Here is a 19,630-nt window from a genome sequence, read left to right on the forward strand (position 1 = left end):
ACCTATGTAACACAAACATATAAAATTTCTCCTACCTACAACAAATTATCTTTGATCTGTAAACATCTATCCAGCAGTGAGGAATCGTACAATGGACTGAAATGTTTGCAGATATTTCTTATGAATATGAAAATGCTTTTGTCGTTAATATTTTCACAATCAAAGCAGCGTTAAACCCAGCTTACTCAATCATAACGTTTTGAGAACTAGACTTGTTTTCACAAAGCAATCTTAGCGCTTTGAGTACTTTAACTCTTCTAACTGTATCAATCCTTACAATCTTCGTAGCATTGTGTCCATCTGAGACCAACCATTTGACATTCTTACAAGTATTTTGCCTGAGGTTCTACCATAAAATGTTGCTACATGCTGGATGTCCCGAAGACATTAATTGTGTACAAGACGAAATAACTTGTTCGGCTCCCCCTTTCAGAGATTTAATATTTGTATGTCTTGAAGTAACTGGTTTTACAAGTAGGTACCCTGTAACCTACTGTGTAGGTTTTTAGTGTAGTTTCTTCTTTGATCAAGGTTCGCCCCATGTTGTATTTCCTTTTAGATCCTTCTATTAATTTTCGTCACTGTTGTGCCTTTTCAGATAGTCGATATGTTGACGTTTTGAATTAATATGCAGCAGTAGTCAAATGTTCAAGGTGTGAATGGGTCATGTGTAGGAATATAAAAATGAAGAACATTCATTGTAGTTCATATTGCAAAGATAACTTTTTCACTTTTTAGTTCAAAGTTCATCATCTATATGAACGTCCAAAGTATCTAACCCCTGAAATGGGTGTTGTTGACAGGTTCTTATAGTTTACGTGTATTTATTATATATAACCTTTGAATGTCACGAATTTGGCTGAAATATTGCCGATGTGACTTTAAATTTTAAACTTTTTAAACCACGGACTTGGTATGTAGGTCCGTGCTGGAACCAATGTGGTGATAAATCCTATTGATGATATCCTTCCATCATTACAGTTACGATAACGTTTCTTAATGATCTACTTTGATCAATGTTTTCCTTATAATGTGTTGGGCAAAATTTACAAAATTCGTCAGTGACGTGTAACGAATGCATATTTCATGTGTACATTCCAGCTGTATAATATTGACAACGTCTACGTTTGCAAGCTCTAGACATTTATTCTTATGTCGTTTGTTCATTTTGTTATCTTTTAATTTGTGAGTTATTGTAATTGAGGTGATTATGAATTACCTAAATCCTATGAAACAGTTTTCTTTATTAATGTACATATATCTCAAGGATAGTTATTCTGCGATACATCCGAGTAAGCACGGCCTTGTTTAGCCAACACGACGCATAGGAGATCCGACCTTTGCCCCTAGAAGAAAACAAAATATAATATAATGGTTTAGGTTACACATTAAAGATATCAATTCAGCGAATCCGATTTATCAATAATAAACACATGCTTTTGGTTCAGCTAAGGTCAATGCTATTCCAAATATTTACTTTCACAATTTGATCAGTCAATAATTATTTATTTGACTACAAAATATAATTTGTTTCCTTATACCTGCCGGTTTCAAGCATCATCGTCGTACACCTGTGGTGATGGCGGGTTGGAATAAGCCCACAACAAGCTTTGCTTATCATGAGAGGCGACAAAATGGTGGTCAAGCTTAGAGACTTGCATATCACGGTATCGCTGCTCATAACATCAAGAGTGAGTGAGTGAGTGAGTGGGTGAGTATGGTTTTTCGCCGCTTTTAGCAATATTCCAGCAATACCACAGCAGGGGACACCAGAAATGGGCTTCACACATTGTACCCATGTCGGGATTCGAACCCGGGTCTTCAGCGTGACGAGGGAAGGCTTTAACCACTAGGCTACCCGACCGCCCCAATAACATAACGACAAACGAGTTCCAATTGTTCAGCACCCTTGTCATTCGGGGTAAAAATATAGGGCCCCAGTTGCCTAAGCCTGTCGTAGAAGGGAACTAAATGGATTGGGTGGTCGGACTCGGTGACGTGGTTGAGTTCATGCCATCGTATCCCAATCGTTGATCAATCATGTAGATCGATTCACATGATGTCACTCACTTGACTGTCTTGTGTCTTGTATAGATTCGATTATGGACAGACCGCCATCCGAGTGTGGCGTTAAACAACAAACAAACAAACAAACAAACAAACAAACAATCGAATTATTCAGGGTAAACCTCGAAAGGAAAAAATCTGTAAAAAAGGTAAATGCTGCTGTATGATGTTTGTAAATATAATACTGTCATTGCTTACCAACATGGATGGCCACCATGGGGTCTTGGTCAGATCCACCGACATGTATAGGGGCATGTCCGTCAGCATCAACGTGCACTGTGTGGCCAGTGCAGTTTCCGTTCTCAAGGTTGCCGGAAATTACATCGCAATAGTCTCCAGACGGAAGTCCAGTGTTGAGTGTCTGTTGGAGATCGGCTCCCTCGAGATTAAAGGCAATAAAGGCCTTGTTCCCTCTCGAGAATGCTATCTGATAGTCTGAACCCGACCACCAGTTAGTCAACTCAGAGCCATAAGCAACGTTCTTGAAGGCAACCATGTTGTACATCGGGCGCCATCGGTGCTCACAAGTCCATCCGTTACCACAGCTCATATCACTGGAATACAGCAAATTGAAAAACGTGAATGGAATCAATGCTTTAATGGTATTCGTATTCGCATTCGCATTCGCCCGTGAAGAGGTCACCCGTTCAATAAGCATACAGGTGTATTACACATTGCGTTATACCAAAGAGTGTGCTCATGTACTGCGGGAACAAGTTTCACTGACAAATATTGAAAACTCTCAACATCCCTTGGCTTATTCATTGACACTGCGTGTACGGATGATAGATCACTGAGAGTACACTCGACGATCCGAGCAACACCGATGCTACTCTGACGTCACGTGGCATAGGGTATGGTGACGTGATTGTACACTTTGTGGTGCAAGATCCCGTTCCACAATACAAGACGTTCGTAGCGCAACGACAGTCGTGAGTCTATGTTAAAGTACGGGAGCTTCTATCGTTTTGTGGAACAGACCTCTGAATTCTAATGTATTGTATACGGTTAGTACTAAAACTATTCACTCGTTTCACAAAACTGGTAGTACACGGGAGCCCGTTTAGTATTCTATATGTCTGTGATGAGAAAAGAAAAACGAGTTCCAACAAAATGGCAAGACAAAATTATTCACAGTAGGATTACAATGGATATGCATATTCTGCCGCTACATTCGTTGTGGGGCATGTATGGCAATAAGCAGATTACCTTCGAAAAAATGTTCAGGAAATAATGTCTCAAGTTACATGAGACTTGATTCAATAATGCCTTAATATAATTGTAGTTTCAAGGATCAATGAAATCTGTGATACTATATTAAACTGTTTTTCAAATCCATTTCAAGAGACTTGAGACGATGACAGCTAGCTGTAACATTATATATAAAATATATGACAGACATAGAGACAGAGCCAGGGAATTGAGAATATGTGAGCAATGTGGTTTAAATGTGATTTAAGATGAGTTTCATTTTCTGTTGGTTTGTCCAAAATACGACCACCTAAGAAGAAAATATATTGATATGCCTTTTTATGTACATCCAAATCAACAAAAAATGATATCGATCATGTCAACAACTGTAAAGATACTCTAAAAATTCTATCAATGTTAATTTATCATGCTTCATTAATTGGAATATGACCTGTTAAACAGGGCCCCGTTCCACAAAGCGATCTTAGCGCTTAGTCGGTCGTAACTCCCATTATTTAACACTGACTTACGACAGTCGGTCGTAACTCCCATTATTTAACACTGACTTTACGACAGTCGTAGCGCAAAGATCCCTTTATGGAACGAGTCCCAGATCTGTAACCACTCCTGAAAACAGAATTGCACAATGGGCCTGATGCCTTTCAGTATGGAATAAACCTTATCCTTATCCTTATCCTATATATAAAATTAATATACAATAAAAGCGACGAATAAAACCTCTTCCATCATCATAAAAAAATCTATGCGAAAAGCAGAGGCCATTGCACGAGTGTACATAAAAGCGGCAAAACATTTCCATAATTATATGCAACAGCTGTACGATTCCGACTATATTACAAACAGTGATGATACAAGGTGTCCGCCACAATGAGAGCGTATTCTGCCCCATCGGTGGCACCCGTCACAAACACACGCAAAGGCAAGTCAGGTGTTCACCTGAACAAACACGTGAACACATGGTACTAGTCAAACTAGGGAATTGCATCGGACATCATTTGTGTCACAGATGCGTCAAATTTGGAAATGTCCTCCACATGTCAACTAAGACATATTCTTGTTGGACCCGTGAATACAGCATTATATGGTCAAACATTAAGCTTCATAGCTTTGATCTTGCAATACATATACCTATTGATAGACACTGATTTGATGGTCATGTCGTTGTTATGAGGAGGTCCCTGATCACTGTCCGTCAGGGGAAAGTCGTATGAGCTCATCACTTTGGCGAAGCCATACGGAAAGGCTAACATGAACGCCGTCGCCATCTTGTAAGCACGGGGTTCAAAGTGGGAGAGGACGTCCCCTGGGGCTCCATGGTCTCCGTGGTCTCTCTGGGTGTCCTGGTTGTCAATGAAGATAATTGTATCGTCAGATCTCATCATCCCTGTTACCAAGTTGATCAACAGTTTCATGGCCTTCTGTTTCCTTGCAGAGAAGAACAAATACACACGGTCAGTGTAAAATAAACATACTTACCACACTTGTTTGTATACAAACGAACGATTCAAGGAAAAATGAATCAAGCACAGTAATTCAAGATTCATGATGATATTCCCTTTATATTGCATCATGTATAATATCAATCTAGCCGTTAATAATCACGCAATATATCTCACAATGTCTGAAGTTCACAAATGAAACTTATAACAACGTCTTTCCTTGCCTGAAAATGAGTACGGTGGCTCATAGTGCATAGTTAACTCGTGTTATATTTAAATTGTTTGAGTGGCGGGTGCTACCGGTAGACCATTGTCCGAACACCAGATCTTCTCAGTTTGGGATTCTAAATTGTCTTCCGTGCACAAAGTTGGATGTCAGGTATTGCTGAATACTCCTACTGGAAGAGCAGGACATGCTTACCCTATTCGCGAATACCTTGTGTCGGCTCTGATTTTCAGTGATCCATTCGTATAATTGTCACCACTATTTTGTCTTTAACCCCCAATGGAATCTATTTTGGCAAATAATCGAGACCGATTACTGCCGTAACTTTTTATATGTAAACATAACCATTGTACGTTGCTACCTGAAGTACTTGGTGATCTCGGCTCCATAGATGAAATTGGTGACTCTCCCGCTACTGAGATACTGGTCTCCCGTGATTGGCTCAGGGACAGCCCTGTCTATTACTTCTTGGAATACGAAGGGCCTCTTGTTGTGACCAAATACCTCGGAACGGAGGTTGTTCACTTGATCCATAATAGCTAAAATGTCCCCTAGAACGAATTGATACCAAACATGCACAGATCTATTACGTCAAGTGAAACGTATGGCATTGAACATTTCCATTGTAATATTCTGGATACGATTAAGTTCACAATAACATATGGGTATTGGACATTTAGGGTTATACTACTTTAACTTTATAACATCAACATTGTCGTAAGAGACGACCACCGGATCGGGTGGTCAGGCTCGCTGACTTGGTTGATGCATGACATCGTATCCCAACTGCGTGGATCGATGTTCATGATGTCAATCACTTGACTGTCTTGCATAGATTCGATTATGTACAGACCGTCGTCACATAACTGGAATATTGCTGATTGCGGCGTTAAACAACCTTTACACAAGAAATAAATAAAAAATCGACACTAAACATTTAAGTGAGTGAGTATAGTTTTACGCCGTTCTTAACAATCACGTTGGGGACACCAGAAATGGGCTTCACATATTGTACCCATGTCGGGAATCGAACCCGGGTCTTCGCCGTGACGAGCGAACGATTTAACCACTAGGCTACCCGACCGCCCCCTAAACACTTAAGGTTATAGAAAGTTTGATAATTATTATGTGCCAAGACGGTCGTCGAACGTACACGTCAATTTTGAAATAAAAAACGAAAGGACAAGGACGGCACGTCTCTACATACCTGGCCACATGTGCTTTGCAGCATCCAGCCGGAAGCCAGCGAACCCCATGTCAATCAGGTGATTCAGATAGGCCACTATCTTGACTCGAACAGAGGTCTTGTCCAGCTGCAGATCTACCAGGTCAAACAGTCTGCAGTTCCGCACCTCTTCAACATTGTTGAAATCGTGGATGCTCATGTCAGGGCTGTGGCACGTAGCGTCGTCGTTGAAGTCGGAGGGGCCAAAGGGCACGCCGGGAAATTGAAGCGCAGTCCCGTTGTACGTACTGCCAGACGTCCCAACTCCAGAACTCGCAGCGCTTGCCATGTGGTTGATCACCGAGTCACCGTATATTCTGTAAGTAATAAGTGTAATCTTGGCTGTAAGGGTAAATGTTGTTTATCGACAGTAAACACTTGAAACATAACACAGCATGGTGACAAAGAAACATCTAGAAAAAAAAGTAATTATCCCACATCGTGTGTGTTCTTTGCTAGACCAAATAAAGCACGCACATATCTTACAGAGAAATTTAGTACAAAGCCTTCAAGTAGTTTCGCAATTCAAATACATATACGTTAGTTGTGATATTCGAAAAGAATATAAGTAAACTACGGTTATAACGAACTCAAAGAGGCCACTAATTTTGGTTCGTTATAACCGTAGTTCGTTATAAGCATATGTATAGCGTATATGCAGCAGTGGCCTGGGCAAACAAATGAGTTCCTTATATTTGTCAGTTCGTTATAAGCGTGTTCGTTATAAACGTAGTTTACTGTATACCTCCTAAAGTTTTCAAAGGAATATTGAGATGCAGGTACCATACTGTCGTAATATTGCATTGCTCACACCCCATTCAACATCAACAATATTTGCTGACAAAACTTACATAAACCTCCAAGAAGATCAGTCTTACTTATGCAGGTTAAAACGTCTTTGCATCCCTGAGATAAAAAAATCTGAAAATATGACATCCTCTCAAATAGGCTGCGAATAGAGAACATAGGGAGATGGACATACTCACTCACTCGACCACTCACTCACTCACTCACTCAGACATTCCTTGCATATTTAAGTAATTAAATTTTTTGACATTTTTCTTTTAACCAATCCCTAATTCTGTGTGGTTTTTGAAGTATACAAATGTGAAAAATGAAACGAACCCTCTCCCTGGGACGATGGTGCCAACAGCCAAAAGCTCACCTGACTCCGACCTTGTTGCACCTGGCTACCATGTCCTTCAGATCCTGCTCTGTGCCACTCCTCGTCTGGAGTTTGAAACTGATAGGCTGGTACCTCTCCCACCATGGCCGCATGGGGTTGTTGATAACTCGATTTTCATGGGGAGGGGAGATCTATTAATAAATAATGATAATGTGCACTTATAAAGCCTCCATGTAGCAGTTAAAGCTCAAAGAGCTACACTATTATTACCCCGAACAATGGATCACTCGACTTTCCTTCTCAGCTCCCTGGGGAGTATAAAACCTAAGCTGCCTGTGAGGCGCTAGAAGGTTAAGAGCCACATTACCATATCATCCTACCGGGTACCCACTCACTGCTGGGTGAACAGAGGCACATTTCGAACAAAGTCACTTGCCCAAGGAGACACCACATGTGGTACATGTGCTGCAGTGTGGGGCAGGACCAAAGCCCTAGAACCTCTCAGGAGTCAAGCTGCTCAACGTGGTCACCCATCCAACTACTCTCCGAGACCGACGTTGCTTAAGTTCACCTGATTTGTGACCTGAATGAATGAGTGAATGTTGTTTTGTGAGAATGGCAGCAGTGTGTTTGCTACCTCACAATGGTCTTTAAATCCTCATCTCCCCGAGGCAAGGGAGTTAACTGACAGTTAAACTCCAGATTCAACCCTTGCCGAACTAGGCTGACAATTATGGGGTTATAGTTTGGCCGGACTTACGAGTCAATGCAAAGTCCAATAAAAATCGCGTAACTAAGTCGACATCCGGTTCGTAACTAACATGGATTTCAACGTTAGGATTTCGGTCGACTGCAGGATTTGCAAAGAGGTGTACCGCCAATTGGGCGTCGACATATATTTTCCAAATCTTTTCATGTTTTTAATCAAGTAGCTCACGTGATTTGATGCGCCTCGCGAAGTAAGACCCGTCTTAATGCAATATATATCTTAATCATCGATCAGATCGTCTTGACTGGGCGCCGCCATTTTGACTGTAGCAAATGCACGTGATATGAGAGGTGGAATCTGATTGGTCAGTGGAAGGGGCATAGAAAGGACATAACTAATAGCCAGTGGTGGCGCTACTATCAAGCCCAGAAATTCCAGCCAAGTGCGGCAAGGGTGGAAACTGGAATTATAAAGTCAGTTAAGACCCTTGCTTCGCGTAGATGGTTAATCCTCGAGGCAAACCAATTGTTGATGGCACGAGGGCACACAAGCAGGCAGGCACTTGGCATGCGTTGGAATGTATAAATGATTTACATAAGGACAAAAGTAGCTTGCATATATTGGCTGACTGTTTGATTGGCATTCTAGAGGAAACTGTTCGTGAGTAAAAAACAAAAACGTAACATCTTCTGGTTGATTGCATATAGCGACGTTTTCGATGTAGATTCTTACACTCTAGCTTGATCATGGTGTAAAAACTACATCGAAACGTCGCTCTATGCAATAAACCAGAAGGTGTTATCCATAAAATTGTACGTTATGTTATATATGTTGGCTGGTTCACTGGGTGTAGATGATTTGGGAAGTTAGGGTAATTTCGGAATTTCATAATTTTAGGATAAAATTAATAAGTATGAAATATGTCGCTTCCTTTTTGCTTCAAAATATCGACAATCAAATAATGAAAGGGGGGATCGTAAAAAAAATATTTTTCTTTCCCTTAGAGGTATGTTTTAATATCAACACATCGTCCACGCACAGTTCTCGGGAACTGTCGAGTTATTTGTTACAGCCTTTCGAGAAAAGAGGATATTAAAAATGCCGATAGGGATTAGGGATGGTGACGATACGATGTATGCTAGAACGGTAAAGTTACGCGGTTTTAAAAGATTTTGTGGAATCATTGCGAGTCAGTGTCTCAACAGCCTGACCAGGAATTGATGTAAAGAAGTTTACGCCACTATGATGTTTTGGTAATTTTCTTTATACTTTTACCATTTTTGACCATATCATATAGTTGGAAGAGTTTTTGTATTGGCTGTCTGTGATTGCTTATGCTCAAAGCATATATATTTCAGTTCAGACACGCAAGTGATGGATACATTAAATCTAAATATATAACGTCAATGCTAGAGGATAACCAGTCTTGCTTATCCTCCGAAACAGATTCCATTTGGCGTAATACTGGTTATTTCTCGGTATATTCTACCAGGGGATATAATTGAGAGGCTGGCAGAGACCTGGCCGAAAAACAGCAATTGTTGCAGTGCAGTTGTTCCTGCAACTGGATATCCCCCGAAGAAAAACATATGGGTATCATCTGATTTACAATACAAACTACTATCGTCAGATAAAAACGTTTCTGATCAATATTCATCAGATTTATCATCAACATAAGGCCATGCTTTGTTAATCTCTTCACTGATCGACATCGAAATAAAATGAATATAAAATGCGCGATTTCTTTATTATCAGCGACAAAAACATTTCCATAATCATCAAAAACCATTGTCAGAGATTCTGACTATAACCTATTCATGTGTTTATGAATCATTATAAAGTGATCATACCGGATGTAAAAGAAATGCATGTCAAGCGGGAGAAATGAAAAGAAAGTTACTGTGCACCCTGATCTGACTTTGATTTTCTAAAAAGGGTCAGATCCTCGGCAGAAAGAAAAGGATAGGAATGAAGGCATATCACTGAACTAAGTTCTGGAAAGACATCAAGTAACGCTAAGCATGTTAATAAAATATCACTAATTCATCTAACTTGATAAAGTATACTCTGACATAACATAAATACGAATAAATACGCAAACCCAGATGTAGCTGCTCCAGCCGAAACGTAAAACATCTAGCTGATTGATTAACAATGTAATATAACTCTATGCTTATGATAAAGAGTAGTTCAACATTCGTGTGTTCGCAAATCAATACCATGAATAGAAATTCAAATTGAAAAATGAACACGAGAGAAATGCATTAACCCAAAGAAATACTAATGAAGCCAATTTCAAGCCCGCTAGTTTCCCCGGTAACCTATAACACAGGACACAAGAATCAAGTGCGTAGGAAAGCCCTAAAAACACATTAGATCTGCAAATAATGATTACAATCAGAAAACAAATGCATCGCGACCATCCGGATATTCTTTTACCTGCCAACCGTGTCATGCTCATAGAAGTTTATCGTGAGAGTTGAGTACAGTTGCAACATGTATATTGCTTGCTAAGCACTCGTATTTAGTTCATATAATTGTACAAAAGACTATGTTTTAGGTGTGGCAAAGATTCAATTCAATAGCGTTATGTTACAGACGAGGTGTGCACAATAGTATACCCGTTGCGATTAATGACAATGTCAACGAATCACTGTTATAAAAGTGTTAGTGGGCAAGGGTACTTCCTGTTGATGAAAAACGATAACAGATGACCACCTGCTGCCTCTCCTTCAAAGTCGATGTTGGATGGGATGCTGTCGTTGTTGTTGGGGGAGATATAGATGACGATATGGAATGTCCTGACCTGGACTAATCAGTGTAACATCATCGAATGTCATGAGAAATGACCTACTAATGTCTCAGTGTTATCGCCAGGACAGATAAAGAATCGATGACATTGATGGATAAATGAAATCAGTTGAGCGTCTACATAAGAGGCACCCAGTGGCAAGATGGTATTGTTGACGATCTGGTGATTGTGGGCATCTTGTCCTGTCAGTGTGTGGAAAATTATATTTACACTCCCGTAGTACTATTTCAGTGTGACCTACATCAAAATTGACACAAGTAATATGGCATTTGATTCCCTTTTCAATGCAAAGAAAAATGGATCTATGGGTTTTGTAGCAATGGTTAATTCGTTAAACCAGTTTTCTTGCCAAATCAGAAACCAGAATTCAAGAATTCAATCAGACGATGAACACGTCTGAATTACGATATCTGTTATAGTTGAACAATCCATTATTGATTTACTCTAGGAATACAATTATATGTACAATATGATTAAAAAAAAAAAAATAATAATAAATGTACTTATATACAACAAATGGCCGGGACTAAATAATACGTTCGTTATATCGACAAGTTCGTTACAAGCGTGTTTGTTATAAATGTAGTTTACTGTATATAATATATTGGTGATTGAATTTCCTATATATAAATAGATACCTGAACACCACAGTACCCGTAGGGCCCAAGGAACCTCTCACATTCGGCAGCAATATCCGCCCAACGCCACTCGAACAGGTGTGTGATGGTGCTTCGCCCCTCGACACAGTTGGGGTCACTGTACATGGACCCGAGGGCTGCAGGGTTTAAAACAGATCTGACCATATAGAAATAAATAACACGCATAGAGATAGTGTCTTGTTTTGTTTCCAACTTTATTTTGTACTTCATTAAGAAAGCCGTGCATTTCATATTGTGTTCGTCGTATAGACTATTTTTTATTAAAGAATTGACTTAAATTATTATATGTCTTCGTTTATAGAGGTATGAACATACAAACCGGTGTGGACACTGTGTAAATCCGCGTATAAAACGTTCCAGTAAGTGTGGACACTGTGTAAATCCGTGTATAAAACGTATGAAACCGATGTGGACACTGTGTACATCCTCGTTTAAATCGTTCCAGCCAGTGTGGACGCTGTGTAAATCCGTGTATAAAACGTATCAAACCGATGTGGACACTGTGTACATCCTCGTTTAAAACGTACCAGCCAGTGTGGACACTGTGTAAATCCGTGTATAAAACGTATTAACAAACCGGTGTAGACACTGTGTAAATCTGTGCATAAAACGTAACAAACCGGTGTAGACACTGTGTAAATCCGTGCATAAAACGTAACAAACCGGTGTAGACACTGTGTAAATCCGTACGTAACAAACCGGTGTGGACACTGTGTAAATCCGTGTATAAAACGTAACAAACCGGTGTGGACACTGTGTAAATCCGTGCATAAAACGTAACAAACCGGTGTAGACACTGTGTACATCCTCGTATAAAACGTACCAGCCAGTGTGGACACTGTGTAAATCCGCGTATAAAACGTATTAACAAACCGGTGTGGACACTGTAAATCCGTGTATAAAACCTTACAAACCGGTGTGGACACTGTGTAAATCCGCGTATAAAACGTAACAAACCGGTGTGGACACTGTGTAAATCCATGTATAAAACGTAACAAACCGGTGTGGACACTGTGTAAATCCATGTATAAAACGTAACAAACCGGTGTGGACACTGTGTAAATCCGTGTATAAAACGTAACAAACCGGTGTGGACACTGTGTAAATCCGTGTATAAAACGTAACAAACCGGTGTGGACACTGTGTAAATCCATGTATAAAACGTAACAAACCGGTGTGGACACTGTGTAAATCTGTGTATAAAACGTAACAAACCGATGTGGACACTGTGTAAATCCATGTATAAAATGTAAAAACCGGTGTGGACACTGTGTACATCCTCGTATAAAACGTACCAGCCAGTGTGGACACTGTGTAAATCCGCGTATAAAACGTATTAACAAACCGGTGTGGACACTGTGTAAATCCGTGTATAAAACGTTACAAACCGGTGTGGACACTGTGTAAATCCATGTATAAAACGTATTAACAAACCGGTGTGGACACTGTGTAAATCCGTGTATAAAACGTAACAAACCGGTGAAGACACTGTGTAAATCCGTGTATAAAACGTACCAGCCAGTGTGGACACTGTGTAAATCCGCGTATAAAACGTATTAACAAACCGGTGTGGACACTGTGTAAATCCGTGTATAAAACGTTACAAACCGGTGTGGACACTGTGTAAATCCGCGTATAAAACGTAACAAACCGGTGTGGACACTGTGTAAATCCATGTATAAAACGTAACAAACCGGTGTGGACACTGTGTAAATCCATGTATAAAACGTAACAAACCGGTGTAGACACTGTGTAAATCCGTGTATAAAACGTACCAGCCAGTGTGGACACTGTGTAAATCCGCGTATAAAACGTATTAACAAACCGGTGTGGACACTGTGTCAATCCGTGTATAAAACGTAACAAACCGGTGTGGACACTGTGTAAGTCCGCGTATAAAACGTAACAAACCGGTGTGGACACTGTGTAAATCCGCGTATAAAACGTATTAACAAACCGGTGTGGACACTGTGTAAATCTGTGTATAAAACGTAACCAGCCAGTGTGGACACTGTGTAAATCCGTGTATAAAATGTAAAAACCGATGTGGACACTGTGTAAATCCGCGTATAAAACGTAAATTAAATACGTCAACAATATTAACTTCATAGACTGCTTATTTAATGATAATTTAATAACAAAAAGATCTGCAGACAACAGAACGAAATCAGTGACATCGTTCAGCGACATAATGCAACACAAGCCCCGCCCATTCTACGGTCAGCCAATCAGGAAACAGTAGTTCGTTAGTGGGAGTGGCGTGTTTTTTTCGGATTCGGTGACTGTAAAGAGCAAATGAAGCGTCTTTGCATTCTGGACCAGACGTGAACAACGATCCAAGAGGTCGGGTTACCCATCATCTATATCTCAAGATCTTGCATTTCGGTAAACCTACACTAATCCCTCGCTCCTCTCCCGTGGTTCTCGCAATTACCCGCCCTAGATTTTCATTAACCAATGTAATTTGCCAAGGTACTCAGTCTAAAGGACCAATTAGAAATCAGCTTTAATGTTGGGTTTGGGATATAAACAACATGATTACGACAGCTTTTGCGAGCAGTTCAACATTGAAAAACCGAAAGGATGTCTTAAATTCGTGCCAAATAAAACTGGCGGTTGCAAATCCCATTTAAGTTTTCCTTATATCGACGTTTGATGGGTCTGTAAAATGATAATAAAATCAAGGGCAGGTAATTTGGGAACCAGGTAAATGGATCCAGGGGTTAGTGTCGGAGGAGGTGAGGTGAGGTGAGGTGAGGTGAGGTGAGGTGAGGTGAGGTGAGGTGAAATGGGGTTTAACGTCGCGTCCAAGATTATTGCACTTACATAGCGACGTGCATGTACGTGTGTGTGTGTGGCTGCCTGTACTAGTCCGGACTGATGCCGATTTATAGTGCTAGCTCACTGAGATACCATGCCGCAGTTTAACATGAATACCCCACTCAGACACAGTATACTGACTCCGAGCCGACCAGTCCTTGTTTTAGCCCCTTAATGCCGAGCGACAGACAGGGTAACAAAAAGTACCATCTTTTAACGTCTTTAACGAACCCCGGACCTTACGCTCTCCGGGCGGACTCTCTACCACTAGACCACGGAGGCGGTCTGGATGTCGGAGGACATTGAAAAGCTGTCAACTAAGTCACCGAGCCTGCCCACCCAATCCACTTGGTTACTTGAACCTGTATGTATTCCAGGGCCCCGTTCAACAAAGCAATCTTAGCGCTACGATTGTCGTAAGTCTATGTTAAAGTATGGAAGTGAGTTAATATTTAAAGTCACATCGGCAATATTTCAGCCATATAGTGACTAAAGTATGGACGTAATGATCACCTTAGCGCTGTGATCGCTTTGTGGAACGGAGCCTAGGGTGGGTTAGGCGTCATTGGACTGGTAATAATGCCATAGATACGATGAAGTCGTGCAGTACGTATCAACACAGAGGTGTTCTAGTAGTGATGAGCATTTTGTGAACTTTTGGTGACAAATCTGGTGTAATTTATTGTACTTCAAACCAGCTTGCGTAATGTTAACTTCTCAAGCTTCTTGTTTCAGTGTGCAAATTCGCTTACCCGTGTGCAAGATGAACGTCAGGAACCAGATGGTGGCCATGACAGCAGACACTAACCGCTTAGATAACGGAACTGCCTTATATAAACGGCTATATGTGACATAAATACACATACTGACACGACTGGGGTCGTGTCTTTCAATGTTATATATCTTGAACCCGAAAATAACATTTCTGGCATAACGTGATTTTTTAATACAAATGATAAATTCTGACCAACCAACCAGATTGTGAACCAACCAGATAGTACGTCTACGCTACGCCCTTTCTGCGCTATATAGGTGCAGTTATCTCGAACGTGGCTCTGTATCAGCAGTTGTCATGTGTGTATGTAAACATGTGTCATGGGTGTACATAAACAGTTTGACATGGATGTATATTCAAATGTTTTTATTGGCTCATATTACCATTTGACACGGGTATACATTAAAATATTGTCATGGGGCATATTAACATTAGACATGATGTATAAAGACATTTTTCATGACGCATATAAACATTTTTCATGATGCTTGGGGACATTTGTCATGATGTATATGGACATTTGTCATGATGTATATGGACATTTGTCATGATGTATATGGACATGTGTCATGATGTATATGGACATTTGTCATGGGTCTACATTAACTTGTCATAGAAGCAATTAATCAGCGGTATGGTATTTCAGTAAACTAACTATAAAACGGGCATAAGTCTCTAGTACAAGCAGCCACACACACACGTGTATACACGTCACTGTGTAAAATCTTGACCGCGACGTTAAACCCACCTCACCACTTGAAGAGCGATATTAAACCCAACTTACACACTAAAAAGAACATAAAGTATTCTTTAATACCATACACCGTCTACTCGTCCATATGGTGTAACCTTTCTCTGTTTTCGCCAATAACAATACCAATATCCCTTGATGGGAAAATGTCAATAAGGGATCAAAATATGACGTTATCATTATCGTGCAGGTGAGGTGAGGTGAAATGGGGTTTAACGTCGCGTCCAAGATTATTGCACTTATATAGCGACGTGTGGCTGCTTGTACTAGTCCGGACTGATGCCGATTTATAGTGCTAGCTCACTGAGATACCATGCCGCAGTTTAACATGAATACCCCACTCAGACACAGTATACTGACTCCGAGCCGACCAGTCCTTGTTTTAGCCCCTTAATGCCGAGCGCCAGACAAGGTAACAACAAGTACCATCTTTTAATGTCTTTTTGTATGACGCGGTCGGGGATCGAACCCCGGACCTTCCGCTCTCCTGGCGGACGCTTTACCACTAGACCACGGAGGCGGTCTTATTGTGCAGGAGTAGGGCTTTACCTAAAGTAATGCTCTATAAACAAGTTGATATATTGACCTTGTCTTGTTCCAGCAGTTGAGTCACAAGCTGTGTGCCTTTGTCCAACACTGTAGCGACCATGCAGTGTTGTATCAAGTTGATCTGATGTTAAGCTACAATGAGGTTTTAATGATACATCTACAGATCGTTATGAATATTGCAAGTATTGATGACAGTGCAGAGTCTTTTTGTGAAATAGGACATAACAATGAACAAACAACAAGGGACACTACAACGGCCTCATTTCCGGCTAGCACATGCTGATTGTGAACTTGTCTTTCTCATTATGGCGTATTTATCCTATAACCCGATGAAGACGATAGATAGATGGTTAGATTGTGTCCCCCGCTGTGGTCGACAATATGAAATCGCGTTGTTGGCCATGCTTCGAAATCAGGGAACTATTTTTCACTTTTTACTTTCACAATCATGTAGGTTTTGTTATGGGTGTATGCAAATATTTGTCATGGGTGAATATAAACAGTTGGCATTGTTATATATGAGCATTTGGTATGGTGTGTGTAAACATTTGTCATGGGTATATATGAACAGATGCCTGGGTATATATTAGCATTTGTCATGGGTGTGTGTAAACATTTGTCATGGGTATATATGAACAGTTGGCATGGGTATATATTAGCATTTGTCATGGGTGTGTGTAAACATTTGTTATAGGTATATATGAACAGTTGTCATTGGTATATATTAGCTAATGTCGTGGGTGTGTGTAAACATTTGTCATGGGTATATATGAACAGTTGGCATGGGTATATATTAGCATTTGTCATGGGTGTGTGTAAACATTTGTTATATGTATAAATGAACAGTTGTCATGGGTATATATTAGCATTTGTCATGGGTGTGTGTAAATATTTGTCATGGGTATATATGAACAGTTGTCATGGGTATATTTGAACAGTTGTCATTGGTATATATTAGCTTTTGTCATGGGTGTGTGTAAACATTTATCATGGGTATATATGAACAGTTGTCATGGGTATATATGAACAGTTGTCATTGGTATATATTAGCTTTTGTCATGGGTGTGTGTAAACATTTGTCATGGGTATATATGAACAGTTGTCATTGGTATATATTAGCTTTTGTCATGGGTGTGTGTAAACATTTGTCATGGGTATATATAAACAGTTGTCATTGGTATATATGAACAGTTGTCATGGGTATATATTAGCATTTGTCATGGGTGTGTGTAAACATTTGTCATGGGTATATATAAACAGTTGTCATGGGTATATATGAACAGTTGTCATGGGTATATATTAGCATTTGTCATGGGTGTGTGTAAACATTTGTCATGGGTATATATAAACAGTTGTCATGGGTATATATGAACAGTTGTCTTGGGTATATATTAGCATTTGTCATGGGTGTGTGTAAACTTTTGTCATGGGTATATATTAGCATTTGTCATTGGTGTGTGTAAACATTTGTCATGGGTATATATAAACAGTTGTCATTGGTATATATTAGCAATTGTTATGGGTGTGTGTAAACATTTGTCATGGGTATATATAAACAGTTGGCATTGTTATATATTAGCATTGGTCATGGGTGTGTGTAAACATTTGTTATAGGTATATATGAACAGTTGTAATGGGTATATATTAGCATTTGTCATGGTTGTGTGTAAACATTTGTTATAGGTATATATGAACAGTTGGCATGGTTATATATTAGCATTTTGCATGGGTGTGTGTAAATATTTGTCATGGGTACATATGAACAGTTTTCATGGGTATATATTAGCATTTGTCATGGGTGTGTGTAAACATTTGTCATGGGTATAATGAACAGTTGTCATGGGTATATATTAGCATTTGTCATGGGTGTGTGTAAACATTTGTCATGGGAATATATGAACAGGTATCAAGGGTATACATTGTTATATGGTAGTGTATTGTGATTATGAGTTTAACTGTATTGTATTGTTTCTGTTCATATTCAGTAGAAGCTCATTGCATTGTTTTGGGACAGCGATATATTGTCGGGAATGAAGTACTATTAAAGTAAGCATTGGTGATGACGTTATTATATTTAGATGCTTAAATTATCTGTAAACTTTCGGAATTCCATTGCTCTCACGTTATATACTGCCATTGACTGTTCTTCTTCCGCTCTATTGTGTACTGCAATAATTGCTGTGCAGTTATTTGTATTGATTTGTAAACCTAGTTAATTTGGTAGTACAACGTTGATTGTATACCATGTGTTGTTCTTTTGTTGGTTTCACGCCAAATTCTTTTACGTACCAATTTCTGGGCTAAAATATTACTTCAATTTGGGAATCGACACATAACAATATGAACATTTGCCACGGGTGTACATAGACATTTCTCATTAGTATATATGAACGTTTGTTATAGGTATATACGGACGTGGTCATGGGTGTACATGGACATTTTCCATGGCTATACATGTATATTGACCGTTGTCATATATATACATTGTCATATTTGACATCTTGGGTGTACATTACAAATTGTCATGGGTGTATATTAACAATTGCCGCGAGTATTAACATTTGTCATGGGGTCATATTAACATTTGTCATGGGTCTTTATGAACAACTGCCATGCGTGCATACGAACATTTGTCATGGATATACACTCTTCAAAAAAAGAAACGCACAGGTAGTATGTAGTTCATTAAGCCTGACTACACAAAAAATCCGGTATTTAAATTGGATATATATTATTGGAAAATGTTGGTGGTATGATATTCGACAAACGGTGAGTCAAAACGCAGCCATTGTCGATTTACATTGTCTTAAACGGCAACTTTTTCACATTTGTTTAAAAATATCATTGATAAAAATAGTAAAGCAAAATGCACGTGCAAGTTATGGCACTCGTAACTCGTGGTAGTGGCTATAAAAAGGCAACCATGAGCCAATAATTTGTCATTCAATTGTCAAGTGAGTGAGTATGATTTTACGCAGCCTTTAGCAATATTCCAGCAATATCATGGGGAGGACACCAGAAATGGGCTTCACACATTGTAACCGAGTCGGGAATCGAACCCGGGTCGTCGGCGTGACGAGCTTTAACCACTAGTCTACCCGACCGCCCCTCAATTGTCAACATTTTTCAAGTTCGAAAATGCCGAGACTCAGCGCTACCGATCGGAAAATCCAACGGATGTTGGATAGGACGTATCCAAAGAGGAGAATCACAGTCTTCTGTTGCACGACACTTCAACGTGGGATCGATACACGCAGTTC

At 39.8% G+C, this 19,630-nt stretch overlaps 1 protein-coding gene across 1 annotated transcript; it reads right to left on the reverse strand.

Moving 5' to 3' along the window:
* Positions 1–1,167: 1,167 nt before the first annotated feature.
* On the reverse strand, positions 1,168–15,129 carry LOC124131722 (alpha-amylase-like). Its single transcript, XM_046495190.2, has 8 exons — positions 15,048–15,129; positions 11,455–11,591; positions 7,335–7,486; positions 6,152–6,486; positions 5,306–5,495; positions 4,408–4,704; positions 2,266–2,621; positions 1,168–1,346 (listed from the first exon to the last, which is right to left on the reverse strand). The coding sequence occupies exons 1-8, from the start codon at positions 15,085–15,087 to the stop codon at positions 1,309–1,311; spliced, it is 1,545 nt and encodes a 514-aa protein (XP_046351146.2). The 5' UTR covers positions 15,088–15,129; the 3' UTR covers positions 1,168–1,308.
* Positions 15,130–19,630: the final 4,501 nt, after the last annotated feature.

Source organism: Haliotis rufescens, unplaced genomic scaffold, assembly GCF_023055435.1.
Source record: "Haliotis rufescens isolate VD_foot unplaced genomic scaffold, xgHalRufe1.0.p SCAF_1, whole genome shotgun sequence".
NCBI classification, from domain to species: domain Eukaryota; kingdom Metazoa; phylum Mollusca; class Gastropoda; order Lepetellida; family Haliotidae; genus Haliotis; species Haliotis rufescens.

What these genes read in the sequence shown, in the direction of transcription:
- LOC124131722 (XM_046495190.2), bottom strand. Translation starts at nt 15,087, where the DNA reads ATGGCCACCATCTGGTTCCTGACGTTCATCTTGCACACGG. An exon ending in GACGTTCATCTTGCACACGG is followed by an intron (nt 11,592 to 15,047) that starts GTAAGCGAATTT and finishes TAAACCCTGCAG; the next exon opens with CCCTCGGGTCCATGTACAGT. An exon ending in CATGGTGGCCATCCATGTTG is followed by an intron (nt 1,347 to 2,265) that starts GTAAGCAATGAC and finishes GTTTTCTTCTAG; the next exon opens with GGGCAAAGGTCGGATCTCCT.